This window comes from Ranitomeya imitator, chromosome 5, assembly GCF_032444005.1.
Source record: "Ranitomeya imitator isolate aRanImi1 chromosome 5, aRanImi1.pri, whole genome shotgun sequence".
NCBI classification, from domain to species: domain Eukaryota; kingdom Metazoa; phylum Chordata; class Amphibia; order Anura; family Dendrobatidae; genus Ranitomeya; species Ranitomeya imitator.
The window spans coordinates 386550687-386573017 of NC_091286.1; the positions used below are offsets into that span (position 1 = coordinate 386550687).

At 44.4% G+C, this 22331-nt stretch overlaps 1 protein-coding gene across 1 annotated transcript in view; it reads right to left on the reverse strand.

Moving 5' to 3' along the window:
• Positions 1-9959: 9959 nt before the first annotated feature.
• LOC138637766 (elongin-A-like) overlaps positions 9960-22331 on the reverse strand; it is an 80576-nt gene continuing 68204 nt past the window's right edge. Inside the window, exon 13 of the mRNA XM_069726684.1 lies at positions 9960-10094. Within this exon, the coding sequence (XP_069582785.1) occupies positions 10033-10094 (62 nt within the window). The 3' untranslated portion in view covers positions 9960-10032. The remainder of the gene's footprint in view (positions 10095-22331) is intronic.

Consider the following 22331-nt stretch of genomic DNA (forward strand, 5'->3'; position numbering starts at 1 on the left):
TGGCAAAGATACCTGCACAGATACAGCAGGTGGTGCGCTAAATGGTGGTCCTACACTGCCGGAAGGGATGTTGCGTTGATGACTAGCTTCATTGGCCGAGGGTGCAACAACCTTAAGGGACGTTTGGTAGTTAGTCCAAGCTTTCAAATGCATGGTGGTTAAATGTCTATGCATGCAACTAGTATTGAGACTTTTCAGATTCTGACCTCTGCTTAAGGAAGTAGAACATTTTTGACAGATGACTTTGCGCTGATCAATTGGATGTTGTTTAAAAAAATGCCAGACTGCACTCTTTCTAGCATCGGATACCTTTTCAGGCATTGCAGACTGAGCTTTAACCGGATGGCCACGCTGTCCTCCACCAGGTTTTGGCTTTGCCACGCGTTTTGGGCAAGATACGGGCCCGGCAGATGGAACCTGTGGCGATGTTGATGCCTGCTGCGGCCCCTCCTCCTCCTCTGCTTCAGAACTGCTGCCGCCTGCACCCTGTTCCCCCAATGGCTGCCAATCGGGGTCAAGAACTGGGTCATCTAATAACTCTTCTTGTACCTCCTGCGCAACTTCGTCTGTGTCACCGTGTCGTTCGGTGGTATAGCGTTCGTGATGGGGCAACATAGTCTCATCAGGGTCTGATTCTTGATCAGCACCCTGCGAGGGCAATGTTGTGGTCTGAGTCAAAGGACCAGCATAGTAGTCTGGCTGTGGCTGTGCGTCAGTGCACTCCATGTCAGATTCAATTTGTAATGGGCATGGACTGTTAACTGCTTCACTTTCTAAGCCAGGGACGGTATGTGTAAAGAGCTCCATGGAGTAACCCGTTGTGTCGCCTGCTGCATTCTTCTCTGTTGTTGTTTTTGCTGAAGAGGACAAGGAAGTGACTTGTCCCTGACCGTGAACATCCACTAACGACGCGCTGCTTTTACTTTTACCAGTTTCACGAGATGAGGCAAAAGAGCTAGAGGCTGAGTCAGCAAGATAAGCCAAAACTTGCTCTTGCTGCTCCGGCTTTAAAAGCGGTTTTCCTAATCCCAGAAAAGGGAGCGTTCGAGGCCTTGTGTAGCCGGACGACGAACCTGGCTCCACAGCTCCAGACTTAGGTGCAATATTTTTTCCCCCACGACCACCTGATGCTCCACCACTACCACTACCCTCATTACCAGCTGACAATGAACGCCCCCGGCCACGACCTCTTCCACTAGACTTCCTCATTGTTTTAAAAACGTAACCAAACTAACGTTATTTGTTGCAGTCACACAACTTACACGGTGAGCTATAACTTCAGTATGATTTAGCTACCCCTTTACAGGTTGGTGAGACCACAGCGAAAATCAGGCCCAATGTTACACACTCTTTTTTTGGTGGCTGCAAATTAGAGAGATGCCCCACACGCAGGACTGTCACTGAAGCACAAATGTTAATATTAATGTCACACTATTATTTTTTTTTTATTTTTATTTTTTTCAGGAACACTTTAGAAACCCCCCAAAAAAAAAAAAAATAGATTTTTGCAGGGAGAATTTAGAAAACAAATGTAACAAACTATATGCTTTCTATGGGCCACTGAGTGAGAGATGACGCACACAGGAATCAGGAGTGGCACACAAGCCCAGAGGCCAATATTTTTCTACCAATGATTGATGGAGTTATTTTCTCTGGTAGATTTTGGAACCCAAATCAAGGAAAAAAAATGTAGGCTTTCTATGGACCACAATTGGAGAGAGAGAGAGAGAGAGATGGCACACCCAGGAGTCAAGACTGGCACACAAGCAGAAAGGCCAATATTAATCTCCCACTGTTTTTTTGGTTGTTTTTTTTTTTTTTTTTTCAGGGAGACTTTAGAAATAAAAATAATAAAAAAAATATGATTTTATCAGGAAGAATTTAGAAACCAAATAAAATAAAATGATTTTTTCAGGGAGAATTTATAAAACAAATAAAAACAAAAATAGGCGTTCTATGGCCCACTGACTGAGAGATGACGCACACAGGAGTCAGGAGTGGCACACAAACCCAGAGGCCAATATTTTTCTACCAATGATTGATGTAGTTATTTTCTCTGGTAGATTTTAGAACCCAAATCAAGGAAAAAAAATATAGGCTTTCTATGGACCACAATTGGAGAGAGAGAGAGAGAGAGAGAGAGAGAGAGAGAGAGATGGCACACCCAGGAGTCAAGACTGGCACACAAGCAGAAAGGCCAATATTAATCTCCCACTGTTTTTTTGGTTGTTTTTTTTTTTTTTTTTTCAGGGAGACTTTAGAAATAAAAATAATAAAAAAAATATGATTTTATCAGGAAGAATTTAGAAACCAAATAAAATAAAATGATTTTTTCAGGGAGAATTTAGAAAACAAATAAAACCAAAAATATGCGTTCTATGGCCCACTGACTGAGAGAGAGAGAGAGATGGAACGCTTAGTACTGGCACACAAGCCCAAAGGGCAATATTAATCTCCCTTTTTTTTTCCAGGGAGAATTTCTGAAACCCAAAAAAAAAATAAAATAGGCTTTCTATGGCCCACTATTTGTGAGAGAGATGGGACGCTCAGGACTGGCACAGATGGCACGCTCAGGACTGGCACAGAAGCCCAGAGGCCAATATTAATCTCCCTTTTTTTCTGGGAGAATTTATAAAACCAAAAAAATATTTAAATAGGCTTTCTATGGCCCACTATTTGTGAGAGAGATGGCACGCTCAGGACTGGCACAGATGGCACGCTCACAACTGGCACACAAGCCCAGAGGCCAATATTAATCTCCCTTTTTTCAGGGAGAATTTCTAAAACCCAAAAAAAAAATAAAATAGGCTTTCTATGGCCCACTATTTGTGAGAGAGATGGGACGCTCAGGACTGGCACAGATGGCACGCTCAGGACTGGCACAGAAGCCCAGAGGCCAATATTAATCTCCCTTTTTTTCAGGGAGAATTTATAAAACCAAAAAAAAAAATAAATAGGCTTTCTATGGCCCACTATTTGTGAGAGAGATGGCACACTCAGGACTGGCACACAAGCCCAAAGGCCAATATTAATCTCCCACTGTATTTTTATCAGGGAGAATTTATACACCCCACAAAAAAAAATACAGAAAAATGAAAAGGCTTTCTATGGCCCACTATGTGAGAGAGATGGCACACACAGGGATGGCACTCTAGCAGAAATGCCAAATTGCCAATCTTAATCTCCCACCAAAAAAAAAAAAAAACAGGGAATGTCCTACAATTACTATCTCCCTGCCTGCAGTAATCTCAGCCAGGTATGGCAGGCAGCTACTATCTCCCTGCCTGCAGTAATCTCAGCCAGGTATGGCAGGCAGCAATAAGGAGTGGACTGATGCACAAATGAAATAAAAAGTGTGGACAAACAAAAAAGATAGCTGTGCAGAAAGGAAGGAACAAGAGGATTTGTGCTTTGAAAAAAGCAGTTGGTTTGCACAGCGGCGTACACACAGCAATGCAGCTATCAGGGAGCCTTCTAGGGCAGCCCAATGAGCTACAGCGCTGAGGGGAAAAAAAAAAACAAAAAAACTTCCACTGTCCCTGCACACCGAGGGTGGTGTTGGACAGTGCAAATCGCTGCAGCACAAGCGGTTTTGTGGTTAATGGACCCTGCCTAACGCTATCCCTGCTTCTGACAAAGCGGCAGCAACCTCTCCCTAAGCTCAGATCAGCAGCAGTAAGATGGCGGTCGGCGGGAACGCCTCTTTATAGCCCCTGTGACGTCGCAGACAGCAAGCCAATCACTGCAATGCCCTTCTCTAAGATGGTGGGGACCAGGACCTATGTCATCACGCTGCCCACACTCTGCGTTTACCTTCATTGGCTGAGAAATGGCGCTTTTCGCGTCATTGAAACGCGACTTTGGCGCGAAAGTCGCGTACCGCATGGCCGACCCCGCACAGGGGTCGGATCGGGTTTCATGAAACCCCGACTTAGCCAAAAGTCGGCGACTTTTGAAAATGTTCGACCCGTTTCGCTCAACCCTAGTTTGGGTTGCCGGTTACATAGCCAAGGAGTGGACAGCACAAGCAGGGTCTATGTTGTAAAGCAGGAGTGGGCAAAGCCTGCTCACTGTAAACATAATTTCCTCTGGCCCTAGAACAGATTCCGGGGTCCGCGGTGCCTGGGATGTCAGCTGTTTAATTCTTCTTAAGCATGCACATTTAAGGGGGACGACCAGACCGTGGGTACCTGAGTGACGGGTCCGGAACTGAAAGGGCTGCATCCTCTGTTCCTGGGGGGAATCCTGAGTGAGCCGGACCTTCCCCTGTTGCCTGGAGAAGCTCTAGCGAGGCGGACCATCCCTCTGTCCCAGGTGGGCAGGGAGTGAGAGGAGAAAAGCGTGCAGCAGGGGGGGATAAAAGAAAAAAATCAAGCGAAACAGGTCAGTTGGGCGTGAACGCAGAGCAGCATGGAGCGCAGTGAGTGCCGCATTCTACTTCCCCTTCCCTCACCACAGAGCACCGGTGCCATGACAGGCCACACTGGCAGGGTCCTCCAATGTCTGCAGAGGGACTGCTGCACTGAGGAGAGACAGGAGTGCCAAGTAGAAGGACCGTTGTGGAGAGCGCAGTGCCAGGTGTGTGCAGAAGCAGCCAGGGAGAGAAGTGCTCCGTCCTAAGAGCACCAGCATCGTGTAGGCCAGCGTCCGCCATCGCCAACAGCGAGGACCAGAGAGGGAGAGGAACGTGCAGAGTGTGCCCGGTGACTACAGAGAGAAGGAGCACACTGTAGACATTGTGTCCTCTGCCCTGAGACCACACAGTGTCATAAGATGTTGAAGTTACCAGAGCTGCTGGGAATGAGAGGTGAGTATTTGAGGAAGGCAAGTGCCAGTGCTGGCACCAGGCTCCCCCAACTCGCAGGACACGTAGCGTACTGGTGTCCCCAACGATGAGTCGGCCCAATGTTTGTCCAGTGCTCCGTCACTTGCCCAAGTGGTGAAGCTGGCCCCAATTTACATCTTCATCAGCCCCTTTGAAGAAGTAATTGTGAAAGGAGTGTCAGGCATGGATGTGTGAGGTTTAATGGTCAGTAATATGCCTGTTTTTACCATTATCACAATTTAATGCACTGAAACTTACCGTATATACTCGAGTATAAGCCGAGATTTTCAGCCCAAATTTTTGGGCTGAAAGTGCCCCTCTCGGCTTATACTCGAGTCACGGTAGCGGTGGGGTCGGCGGGTGAGGGGGTGAGGGCGCTGAGGCATACTTACCTAGTCCCAGCGATCCTCGCGCTGTCCCTGCCGTCCCACGGTCTTCTGTGCTGCAGCTTCTTCCCCTCTTCAGCGGTCACCGGACGCTGGGAGCTGCAAGCAAGAGAGGGGAGTATGGCTTTTTTTTTTTATTGCAGCAGCTGCGGCCATGGCACAGATTTATGTGGAGCATCTATGGGGATATATGAACGCTGCAGAGCATATAGGGCACAGCTATGGGGAGATATGAACGCTGTAGAGCACTGTATGCGGCACAGCTATGGGGAGATATGAACGCTGCAGAGCACTATATGGCACAGCCAAGGGGGAATATGAACAGTGCAGAGCACTATATGGGGCACAGCTATGGGGAAATAATGATCTATTTTTATTTTTGAAATTCACCGGTAGCTGCTGCATTTCCACCCTAGGCTTATACTCGAGTCAATAGGTTTTCCCAGTTTTTTGTGGCAAAATTAGGGGGGGTCGGCTTATACTCGAGTATATACGGTAGATACAATGTGCTCCTTTTGTGATTTATTAGTTTGCTCATTTTCTAACAGCATTTTTCATGGGAATGGCTCCTACAAATTTAGCACTTTTTATAACTATATGTGGGCTAAGATCTAAGAACTGTTGGATATTTTTTCCCATGCCGGGAGAAAAAAAATAACCTCCCCCTCCACCTGGGGAAAACCCTCATTGGGATGGCTTCCTGTTGTCATTGTGGGGGGTCTGTTGAACAAGAACCCTTTAGTTTTTCTCTTTCTATCCACTTATCTTGGGCCCTGTGCGGGTTCCTCCAGATAAATTTCCTATTCCGAAAGTACGGTATTTCCTATAAGCGATATTGGAGAGGACAGGGAAGGTTTTTTTTTTTTTTTTTATTATCCCCCACTCTATCCAGAATATCATCATGCATAGGCCCAAAAAAGGACTCACCATCACAGGGAATAGAGCATAATCTTGACTTTGTTTGGAGGTTTCCTGGCCAACATTTAAGCCATAGGGCTTGCCGGGCTGCGTAGGCTGCCAGCCTGATCGAGTCTGCCGATTTGTCAGCCAAGAAAGCAGCTGCCCCTTTCATTTCTGGGATGGAGTCTAGTATAGCATCCCTAGATTTTTTTTTTTATCTCAGCTGTGATTCCAGCTTGTCTAGCCAGACCATCAATGATCTGGCTGTGCAAATGGCAGCTACCGCTGGTTATATCCGCCGGCCTCCCAAGAACCGTTCAGGAAGGTATCCGCTTATTTGTCCATGGGATCCTTTGATACTCCCATGTCATCAAAAGGGAAGGGAAAACTTTTTGGAAGCCTTAGCAATTGTCACATCTAATTTTGGTGCCTTCTCCCAGAATGAACATGGCGGGTCATCAAACGGATACTTCCTCTTTAGGGATAAAAAGCCCTTTCTCTCTGTTTTTTTCACTCTTTTCTAATTAGGGATTGGATTTTCTCATTAAGAAGCAAAGATCTTTCTTTTCTTGTACTAGTCCACCGAACATTATGTCCTGAACTGATCTTTTTGGATGAGGGTCTACCAACCCCATGGTGGCCCTGACTGCTTTAACAAGGCTGTTTCCTCTAAAGGGATACAGCTATAACTGCCTCTGTCTGGATGAAGATAACGATGTATCAAGCATATCCAAGTCCCTCTCTTCATCCTCTGATCTACTAGACCTGGAATCCAGGGACCTGTTCCTGGACCTTCTCTGTATTTTTAACCTTATCTCGAAGGGACCTAAAAGGTATCCTCTGCCTGTAACTTTATTATGGACCTAAGTTCTGAGGCAAACTTTGGGATTTCTTCTTAGATTGTTTGTGTTGTACAATAGATGCAGAGTCTTTTTTCCCCACATAGTGGGTAACTTCTTAGTTCAAAATGCACAGGTCCTGTGTTTGGTCTTGCCTGCACTTTTCCTTCCCTGAATAAGAAGAGGAAAAAAAAAGGGGGGGGACACCAATTATAAGGTGTATTTTCACGAAGATCACTTACCTTTCTTGTTAAAGAAGGGGTACTGGGTTAGGAGGAACCATTCTTGTAGATGTGTTCTCTCTTGGGTTCAACCCCACACTGGAGTCCTTGCTGCACGATCTGCTAGAACATCCACTCCCACTGTTACCACGCTCGTGATGATGGGAAGGGTCCTCTTGATGTCCCGTATCATTATCCTGCATTTTATTTTGCGGAGGCTGCGCTCTTCTCACCTTCAGGCGGTAAGGATCCAAGGAGAGGCAGCACGTCCACAGTGATGATTCATCTTCTCTACTGCCTCTCCTCGCATGCCCTAGAAGCCCACTTATCCCAGTGGTGGTGCCTCAAGACATTGCACCAGCCGAGGCAGGGAACCGTTGCATGAATCAGTCTGGCCAGGACTGACATCTCACGACGTTCCTTCTCTTCTGGCACTCAGATCTGCCTTTACAGGTATGCCGACTGTAGATTCCCCATCAAAGACAGGAAACCAACTGATGCTGAAGAGAGGTACAGCCCTTTTTATCTGTAGGTTTCCTGTCCTAGAAGGGGAGATCCCCTCTCTTTTCATGGTGGCGTTGTGGGGGGGAGGGGGAGAAATAATAGCAAACTTTATTTGGAGATAATCACTCGCCTCTAGGGTTCATATTTTCGGTCTCACTGATATTGTACAAAAAGAAAAATGTTCTGTACAGATGAAGGAAGGTCTATAGTAAACAACACTGCTCATAGCCTGAAAAATTGTGCTCAAACTAGTCTGCTAAAGCTATACTTTCAACAGGACAGTCTTAAAGGGGTATTCGCATGTAAATAAAATTTATGTTAATTAGCATGAAAATAAACATGTTTGCAATTTACTTGCTGTCACTATTACCCCCCACCGTTACAGGTTCCAAAGACAGTTATCCTAATCATGACTCATGAGCTGTGTGCTTGTTCAAATGTACAGTTACCTCTACATGTGAACAAAGTGATAATGTAGATACAGATCAAACACCAACGTATTTTTCATGAGTAGTAGCAGGACAAACCTCTTGGATCAGAACTGTCAATCAAGCCCCCTCATTTGCATACAAAATAATTCATTGCTATATGCCAACCAAGCCAGGAACCTTTACTGTAGGAATGATTTTTTACAGGGGCTAGGTCCGCTACATGCCTGTATAAGGCCTCTTTCACACTTCAGTCTTTTGGCGTCAGTCTAAAACCGCCATTTTCCTCAAATAGCGGATCTGCCATTTTTTTTTTTGGCGGATCCGCTATTTTCCCATAGACATACATTAGTGACGAATTGTGGCGGATGGTCTTCCGTTCCATCCGCCATGTGACGGATCCGTCGAGATTTGGCGGACGTCATCTAGACATTGACGGACATTGTAACGTTTTTTGTCTACGCCGAAATGGCGGTTCGCGACGGATCCGTCACGTCCGCTATTCTATAGAATGGCCGCCTATGGGCGACTGATCCGTCGCGACCGTCATTTCGGCGGATCCGTCGCCCCAATCCGCTTTTCCAATTGCGCATGCTCCAAAAGGTAGATACTTTTCCCTGACAACCCCTAAGTAACGGATCCGTCAAAAAAATGGATCCGTTAAAACCGTTTTCTCAACAATTGTGACGGATCCATCGATCTGTCACTATGTCGGAGCAGACTGACGCCAAACAACTGAAGTGTGAAAGAAGCCTAAGTGGTTTAGTTAGTATAGCATTTTGGGGGTGGCAGACCTTAGGAATCCATCAGTCAGCCTGATCTTTCAGAGGGTTTGAAGCAATTGTGTGTCTTTTATTGGTTACTCACAGCTGACTTATAACCACAAGCCATATGAAGGAAACACTGATCTTTCAGGTTATCATAAATCAACTGATAAACGCTCAGAAATAAAAAAACAAAAAAAACAAAACAAAACCGTCATTCCGCTCATTTTTTGCAAAGTTTGACCTATATAACCTCCATGTTGCACTGTTTCACTGAGAGTGAATGGATTCTGCAGCGAAACAGTGCATCATAGAGATTATATAGGTCAAACGTTGCAAAATTTTAAGTGAAGCCAAGAATACAAAATTATATTTAAAATAAGCCCCAGAAGTTATCTTTGTCTTTTAAAACCAGTCTTCAAAGTCAATGCTTTTTTCCATCTAACAGATCTTACCAAATCTGATATTTAAAAATATGTAATTTAATGATTTCACACTGTGCTGTTCCATGTAAGTTATGTTCTTCAGTTTTGTGTGTATTTTCATGCTATGTATGTTCTTACATTTCTGCTCTGCTGCCACCCAATGGCCTTTTTCCATATGACAGTTTGTTATTAATTTATTCTTGTGGGCACGTCTTCCACTTCCGGTTCAGGGGTCAAGTCTTCTCTTCCTCTGGCAGCCATTTCATTTTCAGTTTACATGCTGTTGTGAAAGGACACGGTTGAACTGGGCTTAGGCATCAGTCTTTCGACCTCTTGCTGCTCACTCGCTGTCACAAATACACTTGCTGTACCTGGCTCAACTCTGGAGAAGTTACTGTATACCAATTCTATGCTGTATGTCCAGATTTCCAAATAAACAAGTCTGGATTGCACAATCCCTGATGTGCATCATCTCTCCGGACGCTGAACAGCATCGGTCCTGTCTGCCCTACAGCGAGGAAACCTGAAGGTACAATTCTCTCACAACACCTATTAGTCAACTACATTTCCATTCGCCTCATTTGGGGACAGAACACACATTTTTTAATTGTTATCACTTTATTAGAGTATACATCATTTAGATACACAAAGAGCAATGTTTGAGGAGTCAGTCATGAAAAGAAAAAAAATATTTTTGCTTTAAACTTAAATCATAGAATTTGTGATCAAAGTGTGAAAATTCATCTTGGTCCTACTCTGTTCTTGAAAGCCCTCATGGATTTTGCCATCATTGGTGCAATCTCTAAAAGAGAAGAGGTTGAAATAAGCAAATGCTTCCAAAAAGTTTACTTTCAAGCACTTTACTTTGGACAAATATAAAAATATTATACCTAAACTTCTCTATCCTAATATATGGTATATTTACCTTGTTAGGGTATGTGCACACTTTGTGGATTCATGTGCGGATTTTTCTGCTGAGATTCTGAAAAACCCGAAGGTAAAACGCCCTGCGGATTAACCGCAATTTTTGTGCGGATTTCACATGCGTTTTCACAGCTGCGCATTCCAATAATGGAACAGGTGTAAAACGCTATGGAATCCACACAAAGAATTGGCATGCTGCGGAAAATAAGCTGCAGCATTTCTGCGCTGTATTTTCCGCACCATGTGCACTGCGGATTTGATTTTCCATAGGTTTACATGGTACTGTACAACGCATGGAAAACTGCTGCGAATCTGCAGGGTCAAATCTGCTGCGGATCCGCAGCCAAATCCGCAACGTGTGAACAGACCCTAATGTCTTCACATCCTGTTCCGTCCAGATGTGTCCGGATCCCAGAATTCCAAGCGGCTAAAGTTTACTGACCACCATATTGGGACATCCAAGTGATGGGTGTCTCAATATGGAAACTGATGGTGGTATCAGCCTCTTGCGTGATACAACCAGCGGAACACCGTCGCATCAGACACATGTAAAGAGAGAGACCAGACCTCGAGTACCTGCAAGCCAGGTCCGGAACTAGAAAGGCTGCATCCTCTGTTCCTGGGGGGCGCCTGAGTGGGGTGGATCTTCCCCTCCTGCATTAGGGAAGCATGAGAGACATGGGGTTTCCAGGTGACAGGAGGGGGCGGAGAGAGCCAGAAAAGGGCATGCAGCAAAAGGCAACAGGGAGATAAAAGGAGAAAGCGCACAAACTAGAGCAGTTTGGCGCCAGGGCAGAGCAGCGCACATAGCAGTGAGTGGTGGGCTCTGCCTTCCCTTCCCTTAGAGCGTATCAGCCCTGCAGCAGGCCGTATAGACAGGGCCCCATCGCCTGCAGAGCCAAGCGTGCCCAGCAGCAATCTGGAGAGAGGGACCGCTGCAGAGATGTGCATAGCAGAGGAGAACCGTGCAAAGTGAGCCGAATCCACAGAGCAGAGCTGAGCCAGCTGTGCAGAGAGAGAACTGCCCTGTCCTGAGAGCACCAGCAGCATGCAAACCAGTGCCTGTTGTCGCCCGCCACCAACAGCGGGGTCCAGAGAGAAAGACATACGGTGCGAGTCCGGTCTCCGAGTCCATGAGTACTACACACGTGCCCCATAAGAGTAGCCGGGACAGTACAGACCTTTGCATCCGGACTGTGCCAGTAAACACCTGCTGAGCCACACTGGGCTCGTACAAGACCATGACCCGCATTACCGTCAGCCACTTTGGGCTCGTTTGACCGAGACTGTCAGGAGAGTTGTGCAGGAGACACGTTGGGCTTAGATAGTACCGTGGCCCTTAACCTTGTAGGCATCCACAGAATATGGACTAGGGGCAGTGGAAGGTACTGGAGACTGACCACTGTCACCAGAAGATAGGGGTATTGTTGTCTGCTTGACCCCATTAATGAGGACACTGCATCAGCCGTTGCCTGCACCATTGAGTTTGCAGCAGGAGCTGCAATATTGACTTCCTTATACGTTAGCTAATATTTTAACCATTGTATTTTACTGTGCCTTTAATACTGTTTAACCCTTTACCTTTCTTGCATGGAGTATTCCCTTGTAAATAAACCTGTTAACCCTTGCTCTGCCTCCTATCCGTCACTGCATCCCGCGTTCCTGCTTGATATCTTACACACACACACAGTATATGCCATATGCACCACACACTGTGTACGCCGTATGCAGCCTCTTGCACGGTATCACCAGCGGAACACCATCGCGAACATGCCACCGCTGGGATCAGCCAAATGATTCACTGACCGCTGCCATCTTTGTACAGGAGGAGCGCATGCGCAGTTTTAATGTGACCGTTGCCATCTGTCTGCACAAAGATGGTGGCGGTCTGATTTACTGAGTCTGCGCGAATTCCACTCAGGCGCAGAGAATCATTCGGCTGATCCCGGCGGCAGATGCGTGACGTGTCTGCAGGCAGAGGAAGCCGGTCACATACCTTTACCTACTTTGCTTTCATTTTAACACGGGGAGGGGTGAGTGCACATAGGAAAGAGGACACACAGGGGGACACATGAGGGAAGAAGACAGCACACTGGTGGAGAAATAGAGCACACAAAAGGGAGAGCACATGGGGTACACAGGTCAAAGAAGAGATGACATGAGAGAAGACAGCAGATGGGGGAGAGAGAAAACGCACAGGTGTGAGAGACCGGTCACAGGGGGAGACAGCTCAAATGGGATAGCACATGAGGGGAGAACACAGCACAGGAAGGAGAAAGACAGCAGACAAGGGGTATAGCACATGGGGTAGACAGGTCAAAGAAGAGAGCACAGATGGGAGAAGTCAGCACATGGGGAAAGAGAGAGTGGATAGGTGGGTGAGCACATGGGGGGAGAGATTCTCAATGCCGCAAAGCCTGCCCCATTACGGACTGGGGCTCAAATTCAGTGCTGGCATTTGAAAGTACACAGGCCCACGCTGTTCTTGTCCCATAGCACCAGATGGGGATATCTATTATTTTATATCTATAATATTACCTTGCTACTACTTACTACTTTCATAATAGCAATAATACAGCTATATAAGATTGAATATTAATAATACCACAATAATAATATTGCAATATAACAGACAAATGCCAACAAATCATAACCAAATATTGGAAAACAAAAAAACGGAGTATAAAAGTCCAACAGAACATAGACGCAATTAAGACTTATTGAGACAAAAATACATATAAATCAATTCATAAAACACTAATGTAGCACATACAGAGAGGAAATATGGAGGAGACATGAAGGTAAACTGGGTTAAGAAGGAAAAGCTAAGTACATCTGAGTAGGCTAAATAGGAATGACAGTCATTTAACGATAATGACCTAATGGTTTAGGAAAGCTGAAAACATATATAGGTGCTAATTAGCTGTACCCCATACTAGCTCCTAATCAAGTGGTCATTCATACATGCTTACCCATAAGTAAACGGATGGCTCCCCTAACTTGCCTAGCAGCCCCTTTAAGTTGGGGGAGCCATCCGTTTACTTCAGAATCGCTCAATCTATCATTGAAAAAAGGATTAGCCTGATCGCTAAACGGCATAGCGAGAAAAAAATTAAAAAAAACGCCAGAATTACTTTTTTTGGTCGTCACGACATTGCATTAAAATGCAATAATGGGTGATCAAAAAATCAAAAAAACGTATCTGCACCGAAATGGTATCATTAAAAACATCAGCTCGGAGTGCAAAAAATGAGCCCTCACCCAACCCGAGATCCCGAAAACTGAAGAGGCTACGGATGTCGGAACATTGCACAATTTTTTCTTTTGGCAAGCTTTGGAATTTTTTTTTCACCACTTAGATAAAAAATAGCCTAGACATGTTTGGTGTCTATGAACGCGTAATGACCTGGAGAATCATATTGGCAGGTCAGTTTCAGCATTTAGTGAACCTAGCAAGCAAGCCAACAAAAAACAAGTGTGGGTTTGCACTTTTTTTTTTTGCAATTTCACCGCACTTGGAATTTGTTTCCTGTTTTCTAGTACACAACATGGTAAAACCAATGGTGTCGTTCAAAATTACAACTCGTCCCGAAAAAAACAAGCCCTCATATGGCCATACTGACGGAAAAATAAAAAGTTATGGCTCTGGGAAGAAGGGGAGAGAAAAACAAAAACGCATAACCCAAAAAAGCTCTGGGGATTAAGGATGCAGAAAAAATGTGTCTGTACAAGATTTTTGGCCAATGTTTCGGTCCTCAGACCTTGCTCACAGCCTACAAAATACACACCTGAAAAAACAGGATACATGCAGATTGTGAAAACATTATTGAATAAACATAAAAAATAAAATATAAATAATACATACTGCATATGAAAGTTTATAAACGCATGAGAGGTATCAATAACAATGCAAATTAATAATATATATATCAGTAAATACATGGAAATAAACCATAGAGAAAAAGAATAATTAAAAAATGCAGTAAAAAAAAAAAAAAATAGTAGACAAGGAAAAGAAAAGGGGAAAAAAAAGGGAATATGACCTGGAGGTGGGAACAAATAAGATAAGGACTAAAATGAACATGGAATAGCGTTAAAGGTGAGGAGAAGAGTAATTTATAAGGTGTGTAAGGATTAAAGTAGGTGAGAAAGTCAAGGGAAGGGACTAGTTATAGAAGGTGAGGAGAAAAAGAGAAAAAATATATAATTATATAACAGGAGGGGTAAATAAAGGTAAGGATGAAAACAAGAGAAGAATAAAAAATCCAGCTATAAAATGGAGAGCACAGGCTAAAATATGTAATGCAGCAAGCGATTATGATAGAAAATGAAGGCAAACAGGAGGGAGCCAGGAGTGAGGAGAAATGAGGACTGCAATGCAATAAATAGCAATACTTTGAAAAAAGTGTCTACATGACAGATAACTGGTAAAGGAGCAGGGGAGGAGGCGTCACAAGCACTCACAGGTCAGGGGAGACAGGCGTCCATCTGCTGCTGCTGAAGATGCAGGTGGTGTCAGACTCAACAAGCATGGTTTGAATAAACCGCTCATGCCCAAGAAGATGATGTCATGCTGTGATTGCAGACCAGAAGTGTGGAGAGCGAGTACACCATGCAGGATGGAAGTGGGGCAGGGGGAGGGGCGGAAGTGAATCACTAAAATAACACACTGAGAAGAGTGTAGATAAGACGGAAGTGGGGCAAAAGAATATGAAAACTAAGGCAGGTTTACAGGCTTTAGCACAGTGTGGGCGTTCCGATGACACTGGCACTGTTAACAACGCAGCTGACAATGCGGCCCACTACAGGCAACAGCCCTTCTGGCATTTGCCAGAAGTGCCTGATGCTCAGTCCGGCCCTGCATTACCGCCCTCCTGATGCGATAGCATTGGGCCTTCATCTAGTATAATATAAGTAAATATATCATGATATTAAATATGAAAAGTTGCTAAACTATTTCTGAAATGATAGACAATGTGCATGATCTTACAAAATGGTCTCTAGTAAATTGACATCTAATAAACCAGAAAGTCAGGCAGTCTTGACCCCCGGAGGCATTTTCGTTTTTGTGTTTTCGTTTTTTGCTCCCCTTATTCCCAGAGCCATAACTTTTTTTATTTTTGAGTCAAAATGGTCATGTGTGGGCTCGTTTTTTGTGGGACGAGTTGTATTTTTGAACGACACCATTGGTTTTAAAATATCGTGTACTGGAAAACAGAAAAAAAAATTCCAAGTGCTGTGAAGTTGCAAAAAAAGTGCAATACCACATTTTATTTTTGCCACCCTAAATGCTAAAACTGACCAGCCAACATGGTTCTCCGGGTAATTAGGAGTTCATAGACACCAAACATGTCTAGGTTCTCTTTTATGTAAGGGGTGAAAAAAAATTCCAAACGTTTGGTTAAAAAAAAAATTTTGCGCCATTTTCCGATACCCGTTGTGTCTCTATTTTTCATGATCTTGGGTTGGGTGAGGGCTTATTTTTTGCGCGATGAGCTGCCATTTTTAGTGATACCATTTTGGTGCAGATATGATCTTTTGATCGCCCGTTATTGCATTTTAACGCAATGCTGCAGTGACCAAAAAAAAAAAAACTTAATTCTGGGGTTTTTACTTTTCTTCTCGTTACGCCGTATTGCGATCAGGTTAATTTTTTTTATATTGATAGATCTGGTGATTCTTAATGTGATGATACCAAATATGTGTATGTTTGATATTTTTATTGTTTTATTTTGAATGAGGCTAAAGGAGGGGGCGATGTGAACTTTTATTTTTTTAATATTTTTTACATTTGTTTTACTTTTGGCATGCCTCAATAGTCTCCATGGGAGACTAGAAGTTGCCATAACCTGATCGACTCTGCTACATACAGGCGATGCTCAGATCGCCTGTATGTAGCAGAATTGCTAACTTGCTATGAGCGCCAACCACCGGGCGGTGCTCATAGCAATGCAGCAGTGACAACCATAGAGGTCTGCAGGAGACCTCTGGTTGTCATGTCAACCCATCGGCGACCCGTGATCATGTGACATGGGTGCCGATGGGCAGCATTTCTGGCGAGCTTGCCAGAAGCGCGTGTTAAATGCGTGTTTGACAGTGGCATTTAAACGGCACATGTCAGCTAATCAAAACAGTTGACATGTGCCCAAAAATTTGTGGGCTCAACGCCGGAGCCCACATCAAAGACAGGGAGTTCGACATCGGCGTACTATTACGCCCAGTGTCGGAAAGGGGTTAAACTCCCAAAAGGAAAAAATATGTTAAAGATCCACTCAAGCTTTTTTTTTTTTTTTTATTTCAGCGCTGGAGTGATGCTACTAGTTCAAGTTTGCTGATCCTAGTATATGTAAGAAGAGGGACCGGGGGTACCTTTTTTGTGCCGAGTCTAGAACTGTCGGGACTGTCACCTTTGTTGTCCGAGAGAAAGCTTAGAAACCTGGACCGACCTTTGCACTTGACAGCAAGGGGCATAGCTAAGCTGAAAAGGGCAGAGCGAGCGAAAAGGCAGACAAACTTGGTGGGAGCACGCAGCGCACAGCAGGGGACGTTTGGTGCTCCGTCCTGTGAGCACCGTGACAGCGCAGGTCCGCAATATAGTATCCCTGCTGCCACTTACAAAGATTGTGACTGGAGAACTGCCTTTTGCCAGTTGGCTCCCGCTGCTGAAGGTACCCAACACTGTGGGTCAGTAAAGACCGTGTGCATGCCGCCTAAGAAATAACGGGTACCTTACCGAGAACAGTTTCCTCTCTCACCCACATACTTCTGCCGAGCTTTGTTAAGCTCCGGCAGTGTTGGAGACTGCTCTTCACTCTGCAACCCGAATCCAGGGCCCCGCACAAGACGTCGAGGACTCCTCATTACGGCCAGGAACCGGATCATCAACGCCTGCAGGAGGACACCAGATTCATCACATGCTGGCCTGCTTCGCCTTCAGCTGTTTCCGGGACCGCTCCAGTCCCACGCAGCCATCTTGTGACCTCCAACTTCTGACTGACTGGAAGTCAGAGGTAATGGTCACAAGCTCTGAATTTCAGTCTGAAAGACTCGCTCTGACTCTCAAACTTGCATTGAGATGTGAATTCTGGATCACCCAGCAAACACTAGAGCGGTCCGAGAGGTCACATCCAGCAGAAGACAACTGGAGCTGTGCCAATAAAAGATTAAAGGTACCTTCACACATAACGATATTGTTAACGATATCGTTGCTTTTTGTGACGTAGCAACGATATCGTTAATAAAATCGTTATGTGTGACAGCGACCAATGATCAGGCCCCTACTGGGAGATCGTTGGTCACTGAAGAAAGTCCAGAACTTTATTTCGTCGCTGGATCTCCCGTGGACATCGCTGGATCGGCGTGTGTGACACCGATCCAGCGATCTCTTCACTGGTAACCAGGGTAAACATCGCGTAACTAAGCGCAGGGCCGCGCTTAGTAACCCGATGTTTACCCTGGTTACCATCCTAAAAGTAAAAAAAACAAACAGTACATACCTACTGCTGTCTGTCCCCGGCGCTGTGCTCTGCACTCCTCCTGTACTGGCTGTGAGCGTCGGTCAGCCGGAAAGCAGAGCGGTGACGTCACCGCTCTGCTTTCCGGCCGCTGTGCTCACAGCCAGTACAGGAGGAGTGCAGAGCACAGCGCTGGAGGACAGACGGCTGTAGGTAAGTATGTACTGTTTGTTTTTTTTACTTTTAGGATGGTAACCAGGGTAAACATCGGGTTACTAAGCGCGGCCCTGCGCTTAGTTACCCGATGTTTACCCTGGTTACCGGCATCGTTGGTCGCTGGAGAGCTGTCTGTGTGACAGCTCTCCAGCGACCAAACAGCGACACTGCAGCGATCCGGATCGTTGTCGGTATCTCTGCAGCGTCGCTTAATGTGAAGGGGCCTTTAGGTGGTGGCTGGTAAGTAGAAGTCTAGGAGTAGGGAACTTAGATCAGTAGCACCACTCCAGTACTGCAATAAAGAAAACACTATAGTGGTGATTTAACATTTACAGCTTGTAGTAACTCAAAAGGGGGGGGGGTCTTTTCTTTGTTGGGTCACTGCTCTACCAATTGAGATTTGTACCAAATGGCTGTCCCATTACAAATTGGGAGGGATATCTGCGACATCCTCTGGCTGTTCTCCTGACAGATTTCATAATAAAAAGATTTCATACATTCTTAAAATAGGTAGCTTAAAACTTGTTCACGATGGTATACTTACATTAATAATCTAGGTCAGAAGAAATGTAAAATTTTAATATCAAGATCAGAATCAGATGGCAAAATGATAGCCATTACGACATTGATTTTCGAAAAATTACACCAGCAATATCAGGACTTCAACATTTAATAATTCATACAGCTTGTCTATGATATTTGTTAGATTCACCTAAATATATAATTTTGGTTCTTTAGTCCTCAGACAACCACCTCTTCTCTTTCTGTTCTCCATGTTTAATGTGGTACACACAGATACGCAATGCAAAAATTGAGTCAACTTGTCCTCTTTATCTGGTTTGAAGTGTGATGTTCATATTGCCCACAACTGTTACTTACCACAGATGAGTTTGAACATGCTTATTCACCCACAATTTTTGAAAGGTGCCAACAATTTTTTCCGGACCATTTTTGAGATTGTGAGTGAAATTATGTATAATTTGCCTTTTTTTCTCTGTCTTTTGTTATGTTGTTCCAATACACACAAAAAAAAGGAAATAAACATGTGTAATTGCAATCATTTTCTGAGGCAAATACTTCATTTTGTGGAACAATTTCTTGGTTGCCAACACTTTTGGTCATGATTGTGTTTATGTGAATACATACTTTTTTTTGTTATTATTGCAGATAAGCTGCAATTAATAAAATGCATTACAATTTGGGCTTTGTAAACAATCTGGTGAGCATACCGTGATGTATTTTTAGATATATGGCACATTGCAATGTATTTATTGTCTCATTTTATATTTGGCAAGCTTGACTGTTTCCACCTGTCAACAACAACTGTTTCAGTGAACTTAAACTTGACATGCTACATTTAAACTTAAACTTGACATTCTGCTACAGATGGATCTGGATATGTTGGAAACTTGGGCTGAAAGGTGGCAGATGAGGTTTAACAATGATAAATGTAAGGTTATACACATGGGAAGAAGGAATCAATGTCACCATTACACACTGAATGGGAAACCACTGGGTAAATCTGACAGGGAGAAGGACTTGGGGATCCTAGTTAATGATAAACTTACCTGGAGCAGCCAGTGCCAGGCAGCAGCTGCCAAGGCAAACAGGATCATGGGGTGCATTAAAAGAGGTCTGGATACACATGATGATAAACTTACCTGGAGCAGCCAGTGCCAGGCAGCAGCTGCCAAGGCAAACAGGATCATGGGGTGCATTAAAAGAGGTCTGGATACACATGATGAGAGCATTATACTGCCTCTGTACAAATCCCTAGTTAGACCGCACATGGAGTACTGTGTCCAGTTTTGGGCACCGGTGCTCAGGAAGGATATAATGGAACTAGAGAGAGTACAAAGGAGGGCAACAAAATTAATAAAGGGGATGGGAGAACTACAATACCCAGATAGATTAGCGAAATTAGGATTATTTAGTCTAGAAAAAAGACGACTGAGGGGCGATCTAATAACCATGTATAAGTTTATAAGGGGACAATACAAATATCTCGCTGAGGATCTGTTTATACCAAGGAAGTTGACGGGCACAAGGGGGCATTCTTTGCGTCTGGAGGAGAGAAGGTTTTTCCACCAACATAGAAGAGGATTCTTTACTGTTAGGGCAGTGAGAATCTGGAATTGCTTGCCTGAGGAGGTGGTGATGGCGAACTCAGTCGAGGGGTTCAAGAGAGGCCTGGATGTCTTCCTGGAGCAGAACAATATTGTATCATACAATTAGGTTCTGTAGAAGGACGTAGATCTGGGGATTTATTATGATGGAATATAGGCTGAACTGGATGGACAAATGTCTTTTTTCGGCCTTACTAACTATGTTACTATGTTACTATGTTACATGGGGCGGAATACTCTCCTGGCCTCAGGCAGTTGTACTAACAGATCAGTGTACATTATTGTAAGACTACAAACTAGATAGCACATGGCGAACTCTAAACTCAGCCATTTTGGATTAGATGGCTGTTGGACAAATGATGCTCTAGCACAGAGGTCTTAAACTGATGACCCATGGACTGCATCATGCGTCTTACAGGCACAGGAGCTCCCTGTAATTATTACAGCCCAATCCAGTGGCCGCCGATTCCAGCACTTAGTTTCAGCTGAATATACGTCCTTAGACATAAATACAATTTAAATGTATTGTGGAGCAGAAATCATCTCACTGCACCACAATATCAATTCCAGCCACTGACCAATCAGAGGCCGGAGGCAGACATCGGCGTAATATCACTTCCAAGCAATGCCAAGGCTGTGCAGGAGGAAGAGGTTGCTGTTCGCAAAAGGGAGTGAGGTCAAGTGAGAAGGATTTTTTTTATGTGCATTTGAAGAATGGCATCATTAGAGATATTGAAGGTGCCCAGGATTATGACATTTTCTACAAGAAGGTGACCAGGATGGGAACATTGCTACAAAAAACATTGCATTTTTTTTTGGAAAATTTGTATCATCATAACTGTTAATTGTCAACAATAGTCATGAATACCAAGATATATAATCATGTCCAGTACAAAAGAACAAATATTATATAGCTGGGCAGTCCGGTGGCTCAGTGGTTAGCACCGTTGCGGTCCTAGGTTCAAAATGCCACCAAGGAGAACATCTGTAAAGAGTTTATATGTGCTCCCCGTGTTTTTGTGGGTTTCTTCCCACACTCCAAAGACATACTAATAGGGAGTGTAGATTGTGATCCCCAATGGGAAAAGTGAAAGGTAATTTATGCAAAGTGCAACGGAATATGATGGCGCTATACAGTGGGGGAAATAAGTATTTGATCCCTTGCTGATTTTATTTGCATTTTGCAGTGAGAAATAAGTATCTGATCGCTCTACCAAACAAGACTTAATACTTGGTGACAAAACCCTTGTTGGTAAGCAGAGCAGCCAGATGTTTTTTGTAGTTGATGATGAGGTTTGCGCACATGTCAGGAGTAATTTTGGTCCACTCCTTTACAGATCATCTCTAAATCATTAAGATTTTGAGGTTGTCGCTTGGCAACTCAGAGCCTCAACTCCCTCCATAAGGTCTGGAGGCTGGCTAGGCCACATCATGGCCTTAGTGTGCTTCTTTTTGAGCCACTCCTTTGTTGCCTTGGCTGTATGTTTTGGGTCATTGTCTTGCTGGAAGACCCAGCCATGACCCATTTTAAATGTCCTGGCGGGGAAGAGGTTGTCACTCAGGATTTTATGGTACATGGCTCCATCCATTCTCCCATTGATGCAGCAAAGTAGTCCTGTGCCCTTAGCAGAGAAACACCCCCAAAACATAATGTTTCCACCTCCATGCTTAACAGTGGAAACAGTGTGTCATAGGCAGCATTTCTCTTCCTCCAAACATTACGATTTGAGTTAATGCTAAAGAGCTAAATTTGTGTCTCATTTGACCACAGCACCTTCTCCCAGTCACTCACAAAATCATCCAGGTGTTCATTGGCAAACTTCAGATGGCCTGCACTTGTGCCTTCTTGAGCAGTGGGACATTGCAGGGACTGCAGGACTTTAAACCTTTACAGCATAATGTGTTACCAATGGTTTTCTTGGTTACTGTGGTCCCAGCTGCCTTGAGATCACCAACATGTCCCCCCCCCCCCCATGTAGTTTTAGGCGGATCTCTCACCTTCCTCAAGATCAAGGATACCCCACAAAGTGAGATTTTGCACGGTGCTTTAGTTCGATGTCTACTGACAGTCATTTTATATTTCTTCCATGGTTTTGTAGCCCATTCCAGCTTTGTGCAGATCTATGATCTTGTCCCTGACATCCTTATAAAGCTCTTTGGTCTTGCCCCATGCTGTAGAGGTTAGAGTCTGACTGATTGATTGAGTCTGTCGACAGGAGTCTTTTATAAAGGTGACTATGTAAGACAGCTGTCTTTAATACAGGTAACGAGTTGATTAGGAGCGTCTAACTGGTCTGTAGGAGCCAGATCTCTTAATGG